Source organism: Cydia amplana, chromosome 13 (genome assembly GCF_948474715.1).
Source record: "Cydia amplana chromosome 13, ilCydAmpl1.1, whole genome shotgun sequence".
Lineage (NCBI taxonomy): Eukaryota > Metazoa > Arthropoda > Insecta > Lepidoptera > Tortricidae > Cydia > Cydia amplana.
In genome coordinates, this window is record NC_086081.1 from 13,805,122 (window position 1) to 13,821,711 (window position 16,590).

Consider the following 16,590-nt stretch of genomic DNA (forward strand, 5'->3'; position numbering starts at 1 on the left):
CCAAGGTCGCGGTGCGGTGCGATCGTTTGTTACAGGCTAAATGTTGGTACCGCGACTATTTAGGTGTCTCAAATAGGTTGGCGTATTTTTAGCAGAAAAATACACTTCTTTTTTTTTTTAAAGGCGGCAAGCAAATTTTTTTAATGGTTGTATTTTTCTGTGAAAATTAGAACGTTGCTTCTGTAAGTTCTGTAAAATATTTCTATTTCTTGCACCATTTTTGAGAAAAGCACTATATATGACTCGGCTGGAAGGCTACTTGCTGGCTTCGGATTCAATTAAACGGACTCCCAAGGTCGTCCGTTTAAAACGAATCCTCAGCCAGCAAGTAGCTACTTCCGAACCTCGACAATAATGTACTATTATTATATAAAATGTAGGTAATATTAGGGTAGCCGTATCAAAAAAATGGAATATCCTGATAAAAGTCTCCTAATCTAGCTTATCGACGCTCGGACTTGCTTGCAGGGGGGAAAAGTTCCACTTTGATCGCTCCTAGCAGGGTAGAAGTACCTCCTACTAAGAACACGACTTCCCATATGCACCCATTTATATATAACTCTGTTTGCAAAATTATCGATCTAAAAACATGTAGGTACTTTATCAAATGTTAAATCTAAACTCAAAAAATGGTTTGTGACCCTATCCTACAATGATACGGAAAATATAATACGTTCTTATGTTTAGGTCTGACATCATCTAGTCCTTACTCGCTCTCCTACACCTTTCACACACACACACACACACACACATACACACACACACATATTCACACCCTAAAAGCATACACCTTATCACCCTCTTTCATACATCATTTTAATTAGGTTTAGTTACCGTATGTTACCTACTCTTTTGTAAGCCCCAAGATACAGGCTCAGCCTAGTTTGGTGCTTACCGGACACCTTTGTGATTGCCTACCTATTTTATTATAAATAAATTATTCTTATTCTTATTCTTAAAATGGAAGCGTTCACACTGCGAGCAACTGTCGAGACGACTTTGTATCCGTCTCTCTCTCGAACATACCTACTTGTGAAGGACAACATGTTAGTGATGACGGCGCTTGCCTATGTTTTGGTCACCGAGAGACCAAGTTGCCGGCAACTAGTCGACAGTGCGTTAGTTACGGCACTATGTGCTGCGTCTAGTAGTGATGGTGGCCAGTGACTTACCCATACCCAGGTTGGCCAGATGAAGATTACTCTGCATATTAGAGGCAGCTTGGGGCAGGGTGTAAGCCGCGTTCGCGTTCCGCACTCGCACGTCTATTGGCTTCAAAGCTGAAATATTAATAAAATAAATAGATACCTACATTCCAGTGATTTTGCATTTTTTTGCTATTTTATCAGCCATTATAATTATTCGTTATTATTCGTTCGCGTTCCGCACTCGCACGTCTATAGGCTTCAAAGCTAAAATATTAATAAAATAAATAGATACCTACATTCCAGTGATTTTGCATTTTTTTTTGCTATTTTATCAGCCATTATAATTATGATTTAATTTAACGGGACTTAATTGTGTACCTATACTTAAGCCTCGAGACCACGAGGATAATACTGTCCTCAAAACGTCAGAGGTAATTTTAAATTAAATTAAAAAGTAAAGGGTTAAAATCAAGGCATTATAATTGACTTTAACCAAACAATTGAAAACTATGACGTGACGGTATGGTGTGACGTGATTGGTTGCGCATCCGCACGCCGCTTCGGTATGCGAACGAGACATCATTATATACGTTCACAGCACTATCTCGCACACACACACTTGTTTGGATTTGGAGTATTTTCTGTAATTCCGATGTCAAGTCAATGCAATAATATATGCTAAAATGGAACTGATCTATGAAACAGTCGGAAGGTAACCAAAGGAACTCATCGACGGAAAACACAGAGATCGAGTAGGCTCATTAGAAAGGTCTCGAGCTCGAGAAGTAACCACTTGATATACATGTAAATAATAAAATAAGAGTACAGCGAGCAATAAAAGTGAGTGTGCAAAATAATTTTTTTGACAGTAACTTATTGAAAGTACGACGAAGAAAACCATTTGCTGGATAATTTTTAGGGTTCCGTACCTCAAAAGGAAAAAAACGGAACCCTTATAGGATCACTCGTGCGTCTGTCTGTCAAGCGTGCGTCGGACTTAATGGACGAAACCCTTGGAACGCGAGTCCGACTCGCACTTGGCTGGTTTTTTTTAAACTGAACTGAAACCTACGTATCTCTGTCGACTTCTGGATTGTTTTTAGTTCGAATTTTGGAGTTGCCGCTGGTTTCTGTTGGGCTGCGACTGTCTGCTGGCTGATCGAAGGGATCTGTGTTCGGAGGTTGGTGTTTGGACCTGAAAAAAAAAACAGCGAGGTTAAAGTTAAAAGCCTGCAGACAGGCGTGGCTCACTCCGCGATTTCGTCGCGTCGCAACCAGTACCTACATAAGTACATCTGTCCCACACCAATTTTGGTGGCTAGCCATAGGCGGCGCGTGGTGCTTGCGCCACCTAGCGGTCATATCTGTCGTAATCGTAACATTCGTAACAGACGCGTTTTGTTAGAGAGTGAATCTTCTGTACCTATAGTTCGTTTTTTTAGCATTAGAAAAAAGGTAAACAATCTTGATGTGTCTTTTAATTGAAAAACATGTTTTAAAAATAAGTCACGGCAAATATGTAACAATTATGAATCTAATACGATCATTTATATTGTTCTGCTTTCATAAGTATAAGTTACTGATCTTTAAAAGCGTTTTTCAATTAAAAGACATGTCAAGATCGGTTATCTTCTTTCCCTTAATACAGCTGAAAACTGAGGCTACAATACTCCATCTGGGACTATGTTGGTTAAAATAAAAAGTCATACCACTATATCAAATAAAACGTTTAATCAAAAAGTGTTATACACAAGCGAGTTGCGCAAAGAGAATAAGACAGTCATCTTATAAAACTTAAATTAGTAGGTACCATGTATTATCAAGTGTTGAGCACAATGTATTGAAAAATATACCAAATTTATAAAACATATCGTATTATTGTACAGACTGCAGCACAAATAAATAAATAGGCCAGGTTTCCAAAATTATCTTGACACGATCTTATTTTTAAAAGAATAAGAGTGTGTTAAATAATATTGAACACTTCGCTCGCTTAGCAACTTTTGCTGCGGACTTTATACCGTATCATTTAATTTACATTCTAGCAAACTATGTGTTCAACACAAGTATCATTGAGATCTTAACTTACTAATTATGCAAAATCACAGAAAAATCATTATGATCCAATCATAAAACACTTTGATATCTTTTTACGACAGTTTTAAGACTTTAATTCTAGTAACAAATTCTTAAATAACTCTAAATAAAATAAAAAAAAACTTAAAAAAATATAGCAGTGCCATCTGGCGTTATAACCAAAGAACCGGCACTGGAGTATCACAAATTCTTTTCAGAACATTCAGTCTTGACTCGAACACAAACATACAAACAGCCTAGCGATCTAAACGCATACATATATCATCTATGTTCCGTCATATGCAAAATATAACCGCTATATGTACCAAGCTTTATTTCGACAAGAAGTTGTAGACAATAAATGGGGCGCCACTTCTTACGTAACTGTCACATTTTTGACGTAAAATGCTTAAACATGGCAACAATTTAGTATGGATTTTTTTTAGTTCCATTTTATTTCATTTCTACTATTTTATGTCGCACTATAACTCTGCATGGCATTTGCAATGACACAGTGGAGCAATGTTATCATTACTTACTGTCAAATTTATATGAAAATATGACTTCATAATGACACTCCCTCACTTCGTTCTCTGCAAATCGGTGCAAAGTTAGCCTAGACACAATATTATTGTTGAACTACATATGTAAATTAATGTAAATCGGTTGCTGGCCAACCCAAATTAAGTTTATAATAGTGCAACGATTCAATTCATCTGTCTTCAGAACGGAGTTAACTGTAAGAAACAGATAATAGTTGGCACTTATATTAATTAAGTACAAATAGGCTATAATCAAATCAAAACGAATTATTTTATAACAATATCAACTCTAGGAATGAAACAGGCATACACCAAATTTTTGTGAATCTATCAATCATCAAATTGTCAGAAACTCAAATAAGGCAGCCCATCCATTAAGTAGGTACGTAAATGATGTCATTATCGTGTATTATGATTTTTTATATTGCTATGCAATCGTTTTGACTTGTCAAGCTTATGTCAGTTTGGATGGCCAGACTTAACCATTATTTACACTTTACTTTTCGGATGTTAAGTTAAGTGCCCCAACTTAAGTATCCATGTCGCCATACTAGCTGTGTAGAAAAGTTGATACTTACGTTGGGCACCGACTGTACATAGTTTAAAGTAGGGGGGTATACACTGGCTTTCAGTTTCAATTTCATTGTTTATAAAAATGTTTAACTTTACGAAGACATTAAAATGAGAATACATCAATACATACATTCAAAAAAGGCACCACTTAAAAAAGTTAAATCTTATAAACCATACGTTGAGAATTGAGATCACATTTCTAGCACAAAAAATAAATTCGTACTTATCTTGACTAGGCTTAAAGAAATACTGTGTGTTTGAGGACACAGCATAATCGACCTAAACATTTCTCAAATTTCATATCAAAATCTTATACAAAAGTAGTAGAGATCACATTTTTCTTATTGTATTATCGGTTTAAAAAAAATACTTATAAAAAACCAATTATAAAAACTAAACCTCTCACTTTCATTGTAGCCATGTTTTAAAAGCAATTTATCTTAACTTATAAGTTTATATTCAACACGAGTACTCACAAATATCCACAGCCATTAAGTTAAAATTATTCTATTTTAATATCAGCCTTTACATAGCCAAGTAAAAACGAAAGACGGCAGTATTTCTCCTTTATAAGCCGTATGTGCTTATGTGGTATATAAAATACACACGTAAGGCCTTTCGACTTGGCGTCCAGCCATGTTGAAAACAACGTCCAAGAGTCCACGTCACACCAAGGATTCTGTCTTTTTAGAACTTTTAAAATAAAAGCTCCGTCTTCGGTGGTTGGTATGGACACAGTCATTCTAGCTCTCTGCGGTACAGCACCTTGCTGTTTAATAATCAGCTTCGTTCCAATAGCCGGTGAAACTATTGATAATACTGCTTCCCTAAGCCATCCTAAGTCTCGGTCGCTTTCACACCAAATCTTCAAGCCGCCTTTAAAATGCCCCGGACAGCCTCTAAAAGCTGGTATATATCCACTCTCCGAATACACATCCTTCTCTAACTTGTACACTAATGCTAGCCTGATCATTTCTACTTCTAACACAGTCAGGTAGCGAAATGGTTCCGTTAAGACACATACTTGTAGATGCATGGCCGCGTTACGGTATTTGAAAACCTTTTCAGTATCTATAGTGTCATCGTCTGAAACTATAGCAAAGATTGATCCAAGTGAGTAAGCTACACGTCTATCCCTGTTGTCAATAATCATAGCTTGTATCTCCGGAACGCGATATTCTAAAGTGTAATTTGAAGGATCATCTCCTTGTTTCTCACTTTTAACAAGCATCCATGTACTCAAATCATACCAATGGTTTTGCTTCTGCAAAAGATATTTCAGTTCTTCCAAATTGCCTGAGAAGTTCGGCACAAATAGTTTGACTTTTATCATGTTGGGTATTTCACTCTGAGGTTTGATCACTAAATTGACATTTGGTATAGGTGAGGGTATGCTTGAAAGTGTTTCGTGCAGCCAAATTAGGTCTTTAGGTCCTTGACAATTGAGTGGTAGATGTCCTAAATTGTGTACAGGAATGTCTTGGAAGGTTGGGATGTATGATAGCTGTTGGTTGAAGATGGCATCCTGGATTTTGTTCACTAGGGCCTCATCAATTTCCTTGACCTGGTCATCACTAAGGTAGAGGTAAGGTTCGGTGGTAACGGCCACATTCAGCTGCTTCACGTTGATGTGGTGGGTCGGGAGTTCCTTCATCTCAACATCTTCTTCGAACATGTATCCTGTTAGAGACAGTTTCTACTACATTTCCATGTTGCACAATTGTTCATAATACAAAGTTGTTAGTTTCACTTTTGTCATAATCACTTGCACATTTTAATTATTTTTTCTTATGATAAATCCTGATAAAAAAATTTATACTAAGGTATTTATTTTTGTGTATAAATTAGTTTTAGTCAAAATCAGGACATGAAAGCATCACACATGTTTACTTACCAGTATTAATAGACTGGTCCTTATTGGGTTCCTGTTTGACCTCCTGGCAGTCTTCATCCTCTTGGTCCGGAGAGGCACCCCCGATCCGCTTGAACTTGTTCTGGTACTCGGACCAGTCTGGAGTCTTTGTTTGGGTAGTTCTTTGGAACCTGCAAAATTAGGAGGAAGATTTTATAAATATAAATAAATGGAAATATGAGACAATGTTACACAAAACAACCTACATACTAAGCTCAATAAGGTTTGTGTTATAAGTACTGAACAATGGATAACATGCCCAAATCTATGTACGACTCTTTTAGTTTGCAATTAATCTTTTCTGGTGGTGAACTTTCAGGCTCGACACAATGTATTTGTTTTAGAGAAGCAATATCAACTGCAGTTTGTTTAATTAAAAAGAACTAACTTAAAGTTTAGTTTATTTTCCGCTGTCAAGGGCAGGGTTTGAGTGGCAGGCTGCTGCTGGGCCTGCCCCATGTGCGGGGCCAGATCGTCTGATAGGTCCTCCGGCTCGTCTTGGTGCGGGGCTTGGAACTGGCTCGTACTACTGCCAGGTTTGTAGACGTTAATCACTTGCACATTCTGTATTACAGTGTTCTTTTTTTTGTTGTTTCTCGCCCCTCTTCTGGTTCTGAAATATAGTTATAATTAGACAGTAGTCTTTTTTTTACATCATTGTTGTCATTTTTTTTAAGCAACAACAAGTTTTAGTATTATGCCTTATGGGAAACAGTCGAAGAGATAGTTCAGATTCGGAAACCGCTACCAACTTTTAGTATGTTGTTGGGCATGGCATTGGGTCTCAAAAACTGCGGGGAGACAGCGGCGCCGGCCATCTACTTCAGCGGAATGACGTCATCATTCATCAGATTTTTTTAACTTTAATGCATTTGTTTTGGCGAATACCTACATTTTGATGCATAATATCCACAATTTTGGTCAAATTTTTTTTTGTTATCAGTGTATGGCTTGAGACGTCATCTTTAATGTTGTAGTACTTTGCTTTAACGTCCGACTTTTGGTTTGGTTGTAAAACCCAAATAATCGAATATTTTTTTACATCATTTTGATTAATTTGTAAATTTCTCTTAAACTGTTCTATATTTTGGTACATACTGTAGTGATGAAATATAGCATATTTAATTGGCTTTCATTTAATACCCCACACGTGTATGTGCCATGCAAATTTTGGGTACAATATGCAATATTCGCAAGCGCTGCTGTCTCCCGGCAGTTTTGGAGACCCAATGCCACGCCCAACAACATACTAAAAGTTGGTAGTGGTTTCCGAATCTGAACTATATTCCCATAAGGCAGTGCACTATTTATGTAAACTGAAACAATTGTTGTCAATTATATTTATAAGAACAATAGAGAGCATAGCATTATGCAAAATATTTTTTTATTTCATAGACATAACAGCCTCAGCTGCCTGTCTACCTCTTGCTAAATGTTTATTATAATAAACTAAAAGACTGATAAATTTACTTTATAACAGTTTCAGAGAAACGTAAGATTTCGCTCCAATTTACGATGCCGTATGAAAATTCTGAACCAAAAATTGCATGTTGTATAAGACTATTTCAACAGGTTTAATATTATTATTTATTATAATATATTATATTAGTTAAGGGGTTAAGAAAACCGTTTCAACGTATTATTTTCAAATATATTCGTATTATTTTAGAAAACGCAGGTACAACAAAAAATCAAGTTGTGCCAAAATAAGCAGCTCCTATCCAGATCTACAATCTTCTGTGTATTGTTTTTTCTAATTAAATCTCAAAGTACTTACCTTTTAATAGGTAACATTTTAACGACAACCACGTAGTTCAATTTATATTTGATGTTAATGGAAAATATAATATAAACAATTTTCTTCAACAAGCGGCGATTCCACAAGCAATCAAAGCAAAAACAGTGACAGTGACATAAAATTGACGTATCGGTAGGGTTGCTATTGTAGAAAAAAAAAACGCACGAATAATCTACGGCAACTTTTGAGTATTAACTTCGTGGTGTTGTTGTTGTTGCATCACTTTTGTTTGACATGTTGTGGAAAGAGATGCAAATAGTGGAACGCAAACTTTTAAGAGAAACAAACAACAATTTGCAACGAGTAGCTTTATAAAACGTGACACTAACGTTTGATTCAGTTAGAGGCTGTGCGGAAAGAGAAGAGTCGTGGAATGTATGGAAGCCCATACATTTCACGACTCTTCTCTTTCCGCATAGACTTTAAAACATGTTTGTCAGAAAGAGAGGCAACCTAAATCTGTAAGTCTGTAACTTTGTAGAGCTAGACCAAGAATGTGGAAACAGTATAATTTTAAATGTCATCTTCTATGAAATTATGACATTTAAATATCACTTGCACAAGACTACCAAAATCGCTGCCAACTTAACTTGGTAATCTCTCTACTTGTGTCTCTGTATCTTCATTCAAAATTATTACTATGGTAGATGGAGTTTTCGCGCCAACCTACATTAAAAATATTGCCTGTTTTTCTACTGACAAATTGGGTTGCCAGACTATGATGCGCCAAGCACGTTCGGATTTTACATCCGGGGTTCGGTACATCATTCCTCGCATTATCCCGGCATTTTGCCATGGCTCATGGGAGCCTGAGGTCCGCTTGGCAATTAATCCCAAGAATTGGCGTAGGCACTAATAGTTTTTACTAAAGCAACTGCCATCTGACCTTCCAACCGAGAGGGTAAACTAGACCATATTGGGATTAGTCCGGTTTCCTCACGATGTTTTCCTTCACCGAAAAGCGACTGGTAAATATCAAATGATAGCTCCAAAAAACTCATTGGGCATACCGTTAGGCCACCAGCGCTCTGTTGGTTGAAAAGCAGGGACCGAATACCGGTATATTTTTCATAGAAATTAACTGGTATTCTATTTCAGTATCTCAATTGTTTATGTATATTTTTGCACTTAATTTAGCTAATCTGATTAATCATTATCCTTACCTAAATACTATTCTATAATATCAAAGAAATATTGTGAATGTTATGAGATATGTATTTTGATTTTTAGTTATACCGGTAATGGTCCCTGTTGAAAAGTAATATTTAAAAAGAATTACTTACATGTCAGAAATATTTGGATTGACAACATGGGACTGGTTACGTTGCTGCTGCAAACTTTGTGCTGGTGTCACAATGTCTTGTGTGAAGTTGTCACTGCAAAAATGGTTATACAGGTGGATTTTCTTTTTGGGTCAGTGAGGGCAGCTACCAGATCCCGTGCTGCTACGAGAAAACGGTCTTAGAAGACCTTCCCTCGATTTCAAATTAATGAAGATTGGCTTTTACAGATTTTGGAAAAAACATACAGGGTGCGAGAAAAAGGTCATTTTTGACAAACTTTTTTTTTATGCCAATCGATGCCATTCCTATTGAGGATCAAAAGCTAGTATGGAAGCAAAAAAAAATTTCCGGCTAGAAAAGCCACAAATCGAGGAAAACTTTTCCCATACAATTTGTATGAAAATGAAAACTTTTATTTTTCACATGCTATTTTTGTATGCCAATCGATTCCATTCCTATCCAGTATCAATAGTTTCCTAGGGGTCAACTTACGGTAATGTACTAAAAAGCCACAAATTAATAAAAACTTTCTCCATACATTTACTATGGAGAAAATGTGAAATTTTATTCACAATTTTCTACCTCGCTCATCACTCTCATCAGTCCAACAGCAATGTCTTCATACAGTATTATGGTTCTTAAATGTAACAGGACTGATTGGCCAGATAGAAAACTGTGAATTAAATTTCACATTTTCTCCATAGTAAATGTATGGAAAAAGTTTTGTTTAATTTGTGGCTTTTTAATACATTACCGTAAGTTGACCCCAAAGAAACTATTGATACCTGATAGGAATGGAATCGATTGGCATACAAAAATAGCACGAGAAAAATAAAAGTTTTCATTTTCATATAAATTGTATGGGAAAAGTTTTCCTCGATTTGTGGGTTTTCTAGCTGGAATTTTTTTTTTGTTTCCATACAAGCTTTTGATCCTCAATAGGAATGGGATCGATTGGCATCAAAAAAAAATTTGTCAAAAATGACCTTTTTCTCACATCCTGTATGTTTTTTCCAAAATCTGTAACCGGCAATTTCCATCAATTTGAAATCGAGGGAAGGTCTTCTAAGACCAATTTCGCGTAGCTGTACGGGATCTGATAGCTGCCCTCACTGACCCAAAAAGAAAATCCACCCTGTATATGTATGACAGAAGTACAGAAAGTTATTATTTACTAATAACCACACTAACACAAATATCCTACTAAAAATATGAAGAATGGGATATTTTGCATGATTGTTCCTTCTTTGCACAAAAAAGCCTGAACGGATTTTAATGAAATTTGTCAAACAGTTTATAACTTAGAAAAGTATATAAGATACTTTGGCCTGGTTTGCAACTGTGGACGAGAGTTCTAAGAGAAAGGGGGTGGTATCACGATGTAGGTAGAATCTGCGAAAATTTTCATAAAAATTGACATTAATTATGACTATGACTTTGCCACACTTTACAAATTGCAAGAGATTTGCAATCTTGTTCACCCTTGGCCCTGTAGTGTAGTAAACACTAGTTGCTCTTTTTCTCAGCACCCACCATATACACTGCCGCCCCTAATATCTGGCTACCCTAGGCCCGGGCCTACTGTGCCTCAGGGCAAATCCACCAGTGGCATGAGTTATCTTATGTGTGACTCTTGTATTAAAATAAATATATATGAATCTTACTTGTTTGTTTGTGCTGTTAAAATTGTTATAACTGGTTTTTGTTGCTTTAGTGCTGCTGAATCAACAGTTTTTGTGAAGATTGTTGATTTTCTGTTTATGGATATTGACTGCTTAAGTATAGCTAAATGTTGCAACTCCTTTGATGAGTCCATTCCTTGAATTTTACTCATTTCCCGCTCTATTCTCTCTTTTTCTGCCCGGTTAGCTTTAGCGGCAGCTTTCTGTATTTCTTGTATCATTTTCATCTTTCTTCTAGTAGGCTTAGTTATTCGTAGTATTGACGTGTGAATCGTAACTAATTTTTTGTATTTCTTTACTTCCGAGTCCATTTGGTCTACTATACTCATCTCCCTCGCTATTCTTTGTTTGTCTGACAGGTTAGTAACAGCAGCAAGTTGCTGTATTTCTTGTCGCATTCGCAACATTCTTGTAGACTTTTTGCGTCCAAGTGTTTGTGGATTTGGCTTCAGCGCAGCATTCTGTCCATCCCATCCCATGAATACCATGTTTTGGTGCATCCCAGGCATTGTGTATAAACTTGGTCCCCCCAAATTCTGAGCCAGATTTGGAGGTACAAAGTAGTTTGGTCCATGGTGCAGAGCGAAAATCTGGGCTGGGGTTGCATTATTAAAATTTTGGATGTTATTTATCTTCTGATTTTTCTTTTTTTTATAGAATGAATTTGGTTGATATTGTTTTTGTTCCTTCTTTACATCAGGAGGTACCTTTTTATTTATATCATTAGGCCTGTAAATAAAATTGATATTAATTTAAAATAAGATTAGTTCACAAGAAGTTTAATATGTACTTGAAAGTAATTATAAGAAGGTACTTGTAAGTATTCTAAAGTAAGTTAAATATTTCTAACACTGAAATTGAGAGATTTATGCCATTAAATACACTCACAAATACAATCACACTCAGACAGTCTATTGTTTGTTGTTTAGGTGCATAAACTTAATTAGCAACAGCTAGAAAATAGGTATAATCCAGCATATTAAGCCTTTTAAGCTAAACAATTAATGTTGCTGGATAACAAACTTTTTTACAAGACAACATTCCAAAAATATATTTATACACCTGACAATAAGAACGTGTTAATATATTTTTGGAGCATTGGCTTGTAAAAATGTTTGTGACCTCGACCATACACCGTGTTTTCATTCTTTAAATTATATAGTTCAGTGGCCTAACTCGACTATCTTTAAAAAAAACCTTGTTAAATATACATATAATATAAAAGTTACGATCTAAATGTGTCGATTTAGACATATTCATTATCAAAAAGTAAATAATGAATAGTATTCGAACACTAAACAGGAGCACTAGAAGTGATTATTCAATTAATACTTTCTCATGTCGGTACCACGGGTAACGAGGAGGCTAACCGAGCGGCAACACTTGCAAAAATGGACGGTATTCCGTACTGTTGTGTCTACCAGAAAACAGCGAGGTACTAGGTAAAGTACTAAGAAAGTTGCAGCCAGGTTTGGATGGAATATTAATTAATGAATAGTATAGTATTAAGCAATAAGGGAATAAAAAATATTTACTCATTTTTGATGTTGGGGCCTTCTCCAGTCAATTGTACATTAACCAAATTTGTGGACATTTTTAGTTCGGGAATAAAATATAAACAGAACGAATAGCGATATTAGCGATGCGCTAACGTCATGCGTCAACGTCACTAAACTAACAGGCCTTACAGGCTTAACAGAATTGTCAATTGAATTTGGCATGACAGTGACAAACAGTCAACGACTTTGACGTTTATGTAGACTTGCCATATGTAGCTAATTGCGCTTTTTATTTGCACATTGAGCATATACTTTAAAAGCGATTTAGACTCTCGCACTAGCCACGAGACGAGCCGCGAGCCGAGCCACGAGACGAGAGTGTAAGCGGTGGGCTCGCAGCTCGTCTCGTGGCTCGCAAGCTCGTCGAGCTAATATAATTTAAACACTAACGGCACGGCATAAGGTTTATAACCGAATGACAAGCCGAACGCAAGTGTAAGCGGTGGACTCGCGTCTCGTGGCGCGGCTCGCGGTTCGTCTCGTGGCTCGCGCGAGAGTCTAAATCGACTATTATGCACCTTTGTAGTCTGTGTTGCGTACTTTGCTTGAGTATTAAAGTGATAACACACTATCGCACCGCACCGCGACCTTGGTGCGTCGCACTCATAAGTGAGAGCGAGAAAGAGATACATATCTGTTTTCGCTCTCACTTATGGGTGCGACGCACCAAGGTCGCGGTGTGGTGCGATAGTGTGGTATCACTCTTATACATATACCTTAAAGTCCTTAAACAACCGTTTAGAGGCACTTGTGAAAATATATGTCGCATTGTCTAGAGCTTGCTAAGTAACTATTATATAGCGTGGTATTTTGACTAGAGCACCTTTAAGTGTGCACCAGTTAAGCAATAAGGCAGTTAAAACGTGTGCAATCAAGCACACATAATTAGTGCTATAGTATGGCTCTTCTCAGGTGAACTTTTTGCTTCGAACCTTAATCTTTCAAACAAAGGCCATTGTCTCTATTATCGCAAAGCCGCTGGCTTGAGCGTTAGCACGTGCCAGTACAACATTCATATTGAAAAACAACCGGTATCGTCATAGTATTAAAGTTCCAATTTAATGTCACTGATATTCTAGATATTACGTTTTGGTAGTGTAGGACAATAGACCGCCCCGAAGCGATACGGCACTCATATTATTTTGATACTTAGTGTGGTGTTAAAAATGAAACGTGGTTATTTATGATATATTTGTTATATAACAAAATCTAAGGTAACAATGTAAATTTAAGATTAATAAGTTTAACATAGGTATAATCAACATTTTTCCGTGTAGGTATATAAACAGTTATACGTACTTACTACTAGATAAAATCGTGTCATAAAAAATCACATATATATAATCAATTTCTTTCTAATAATTATAAACCTTCAACAATCAAAAATAAAATATTACAAGTGAAAATGATTATTGTTGCAAATAAAGTTGGGAAAGCAAGAAAAAGAGACTCTCTGTCTATGTTTTAACAAACTAAACTTGGTCAACCAGATCTTGACAGTAGAAAAAGGCGGCAAATTTGAAAAATGTAGGCGCGAAGGGATATCGTCCCGTAGAAAATTTGAATTTCGCGCCTTTTTTTACTGACAAGATTTGGTTGACCAGCTATATTATATATATTCTATTTGTGAATAAAATATACTCTGGCACACCCCGTTTATCAGTAGAAAAAAATCAAATTTCCTATGGGAAGACAACCCTACGCGCCTACATTTTATAAATTTGCCCCCTTTTTCTACTGACAAACTGGGTGTGATCATAGATTAGTATATGTTATTATTATTACTGTAAGGTGTGATGTGCTAACAGAGTATAATGTCGTCAACCGTCTGTACCGTCTGTACCTCGGTGGAAAGTAACGCATAAACCAAACAGGGACATCTATCACAAATTTAAATGCACCAGGCGGTCTAGCATGAGTTGCGTTCTCGCGCGCGACTCCATACATCTGGCGCGACTTCAAGTATGGACTCGCGCGCGAGAACGCAACTCATGCTAGACCGCCAGGTCCGTATTTTGATCACCAAAGTGGTTAAGCAAGATGAAGATGTAAGTATAATGAAGCCCTGTGAACATTATGCCGCTCCGTTGTTTCGTTGCGTAAAACAACAGCCACTGTAAAAAAAACACGTTGCCCTATTTGATACATATTGGCACAACTTAACTAAAAACTCGTATCTTGTTCTGTCAATCTGTGATATAGCCATGTCACCAGCGCGCCATGTCACCGCAGCCACGCGCCCTGAGCGGAATCCGGTCACACCGACACGACACCGCCGGCCGAGGCCGAGCGGATATGTGACGTGACTCAGGCAGCACATCACAAATCAAAAGAAAAGTGTGGTATCCAATGATTTATAACTCAAGATAGGTTATAGGCGTTCCAAAATTGAAGCGCTTAACTTGTGACAAATTGGACAAGTTTCCTTTAGACGCGGCTGGACAAGCGAGAAATGTGCACGTGCTAACGAGCTCCCGCACACCTAAAGAGAAAGAGACGACCTTATGTTTAACAACGAGTGTGACAAAGATGGATGTAATGAGAAAACTAATCAAAAATAACAGATTTCTTCGTAGGCACTGTAATAAATATGGAAGTATTTTTTATGCTCCTCAAGTATGAGTATAACCTATCTATGGTTATATAATATCATTGGTGGTATCTATGTATGGGACATACATGTATGGGATGCATACAGATTAGGCATCTATATATATATATATATGTCGGCGACGGATGGTCCCGATGGCGGTGGGCACGTGGGGGTAGTACCTAGATGTATTACTTCACAGCCAAAATAGTAGGTATGCTACCAACGCATGAAATAAACATTCAGACTCGTTACCCATACTAGTGCCTACTATATTTTAGTACTAAATAATCACAACGACCAATCACTATTCCAAAATTATTTGAATCAAAATAAAAAGATCACATGAAACCGTTCAAATCTTTATTTTACAAAAGTAAGCTTCTAATGGCACATAAGAAATCAAAATAACACTTGGAATAAAACACTTAGCTAAACGGTTAAACAACGTGAGAATCTATAAGCTTTCAGAATAATCCTTCAGGTGTAAGCCTTCAGGAACGTAGCGAATTAGGCACGAGCTTGGCTAACGTCCGATCTCTAGCGCGGTCCGATCAAGAAGAAGGAAGCCAGTTCCAGCGGCGGAGTCAACCGCTCCCGCCTCCAATTCAAGTTGGTAAACCTGCCTGACCAGTGTACCAACATAACGACAAAAATGCCTGCTCGTGCCTACGTTCACTCAAGATACGCCTCTTGACGTTCCAAAGCCTTCTACCTGTCATTTTCGTTCAACAATACACCAATAGATGGCGGCGTTACTCACTACGCAGCTTCATTATTTCGTTACAAGCAAATAATACATAGCCAAACATTGCTAATCCACTTTTACAGGCGTCTAACTATGAACTGTAATGCTGCAATACGTCTTTCTGGTGTCTCGCTCCGACACGGCCGTCCTGCGCTACACACGTCCTCGTGTGTGTGTGTACGCATTTGATACTGAAACAAAACATACAGCACAGTATGTCATCGCTCGGTCATTCCTGACCAACAATTTGGGTCTCATTCAAATTACTATTAAAATCAAACTTTGTTATCAATCAAACCAGAAAAAAAAAAAAATTGTTCAAAATTACTTTAACAATCCTCAATTCTCTAGTCAAAAATAGTCCATCGAGCAACGACTAAATAAAAATACTCGTCAGTAATCATCGCTGCTATCTAACGGATACACTCCAATAATCATCGCCTCCATCTGGCGGGTACTCTCAAATTTATGTGAAAACAAAACAATCCCAAACATCAAAAACACAAATCACAACAGCTCTAATTCATTGCTCGATAGTATCACTACTATTGTCGTCAATATCAATTTACGGGGAAATTATCTGGCATTAAAAAAAAAATTGGTCATATGTGATCTAAATTTTTGTAAGACATCTTAAAATAAATAACATTCTGAATTGATAGTTCCAATTTTACTCATA

The 16,590-nt window shown here is 36.9% G+C and overlaps 1 protein-coding gene across 1 annotated transcript; it reads right to left on the minus strand.

The window, feature by feature from the left end:
* Positions 1-4,744: 4,744 nt before the first annotated feature.
* LOC134653526 (uncharacterized) lies at positions 4,745-12,643 on the minus strand. Its single transcript, XM_063508900.1, has 6 exons — positions 12,550-12,643; positions 10,997-11,743; positions 9,333-9,425; positions 6,640-6,864; positions 6,234-6,382; positions 4,745-6,019 (listed from the first exon to the last, which is right to left on the minus strand). Exons 1-6 carry the CDS (start codon positions 12,606-12,608, stop codon positions 4,842-4,844), a joined length of 2,451 nt encoding a protein of 816 aa, XP_063364970.1. The 5' UTR covers positions 12,609-12,643; the 3' UTR covers positions 4,745-4,841.
* Between the last annotated feature and the right edge of the window lie 3,947 nt (positions 12,644-16,590).

What these genes read in the sequence shown, in the direction of transcription:
- LOC134653526 (XM_063508900.1), bottom strand. Translation starts at nt 12,608, where the DNA reads ATGTCCACAAATTTGGTTAATGTACAATTGACTGGAGAAGGCCCCAAC. An exon ending in GAAAATAAACTAAACTTTAA is followed by an intron (nt 6,383 to 6,639) that starts GTTAGTTCTTTT and finishes CTAATTTTGCAG; the next exon opens with GTTCCAAAGAACTACCCAAA. An exon ending in GGACCAGTCTATTAATACTG is followed by an intron (nt 6,020 to 6,233) that starts GTAAGTAAACAT and finishes TGTCTCTAACAG; the next exon opens with GATACATGTTCGAAGAAGAT.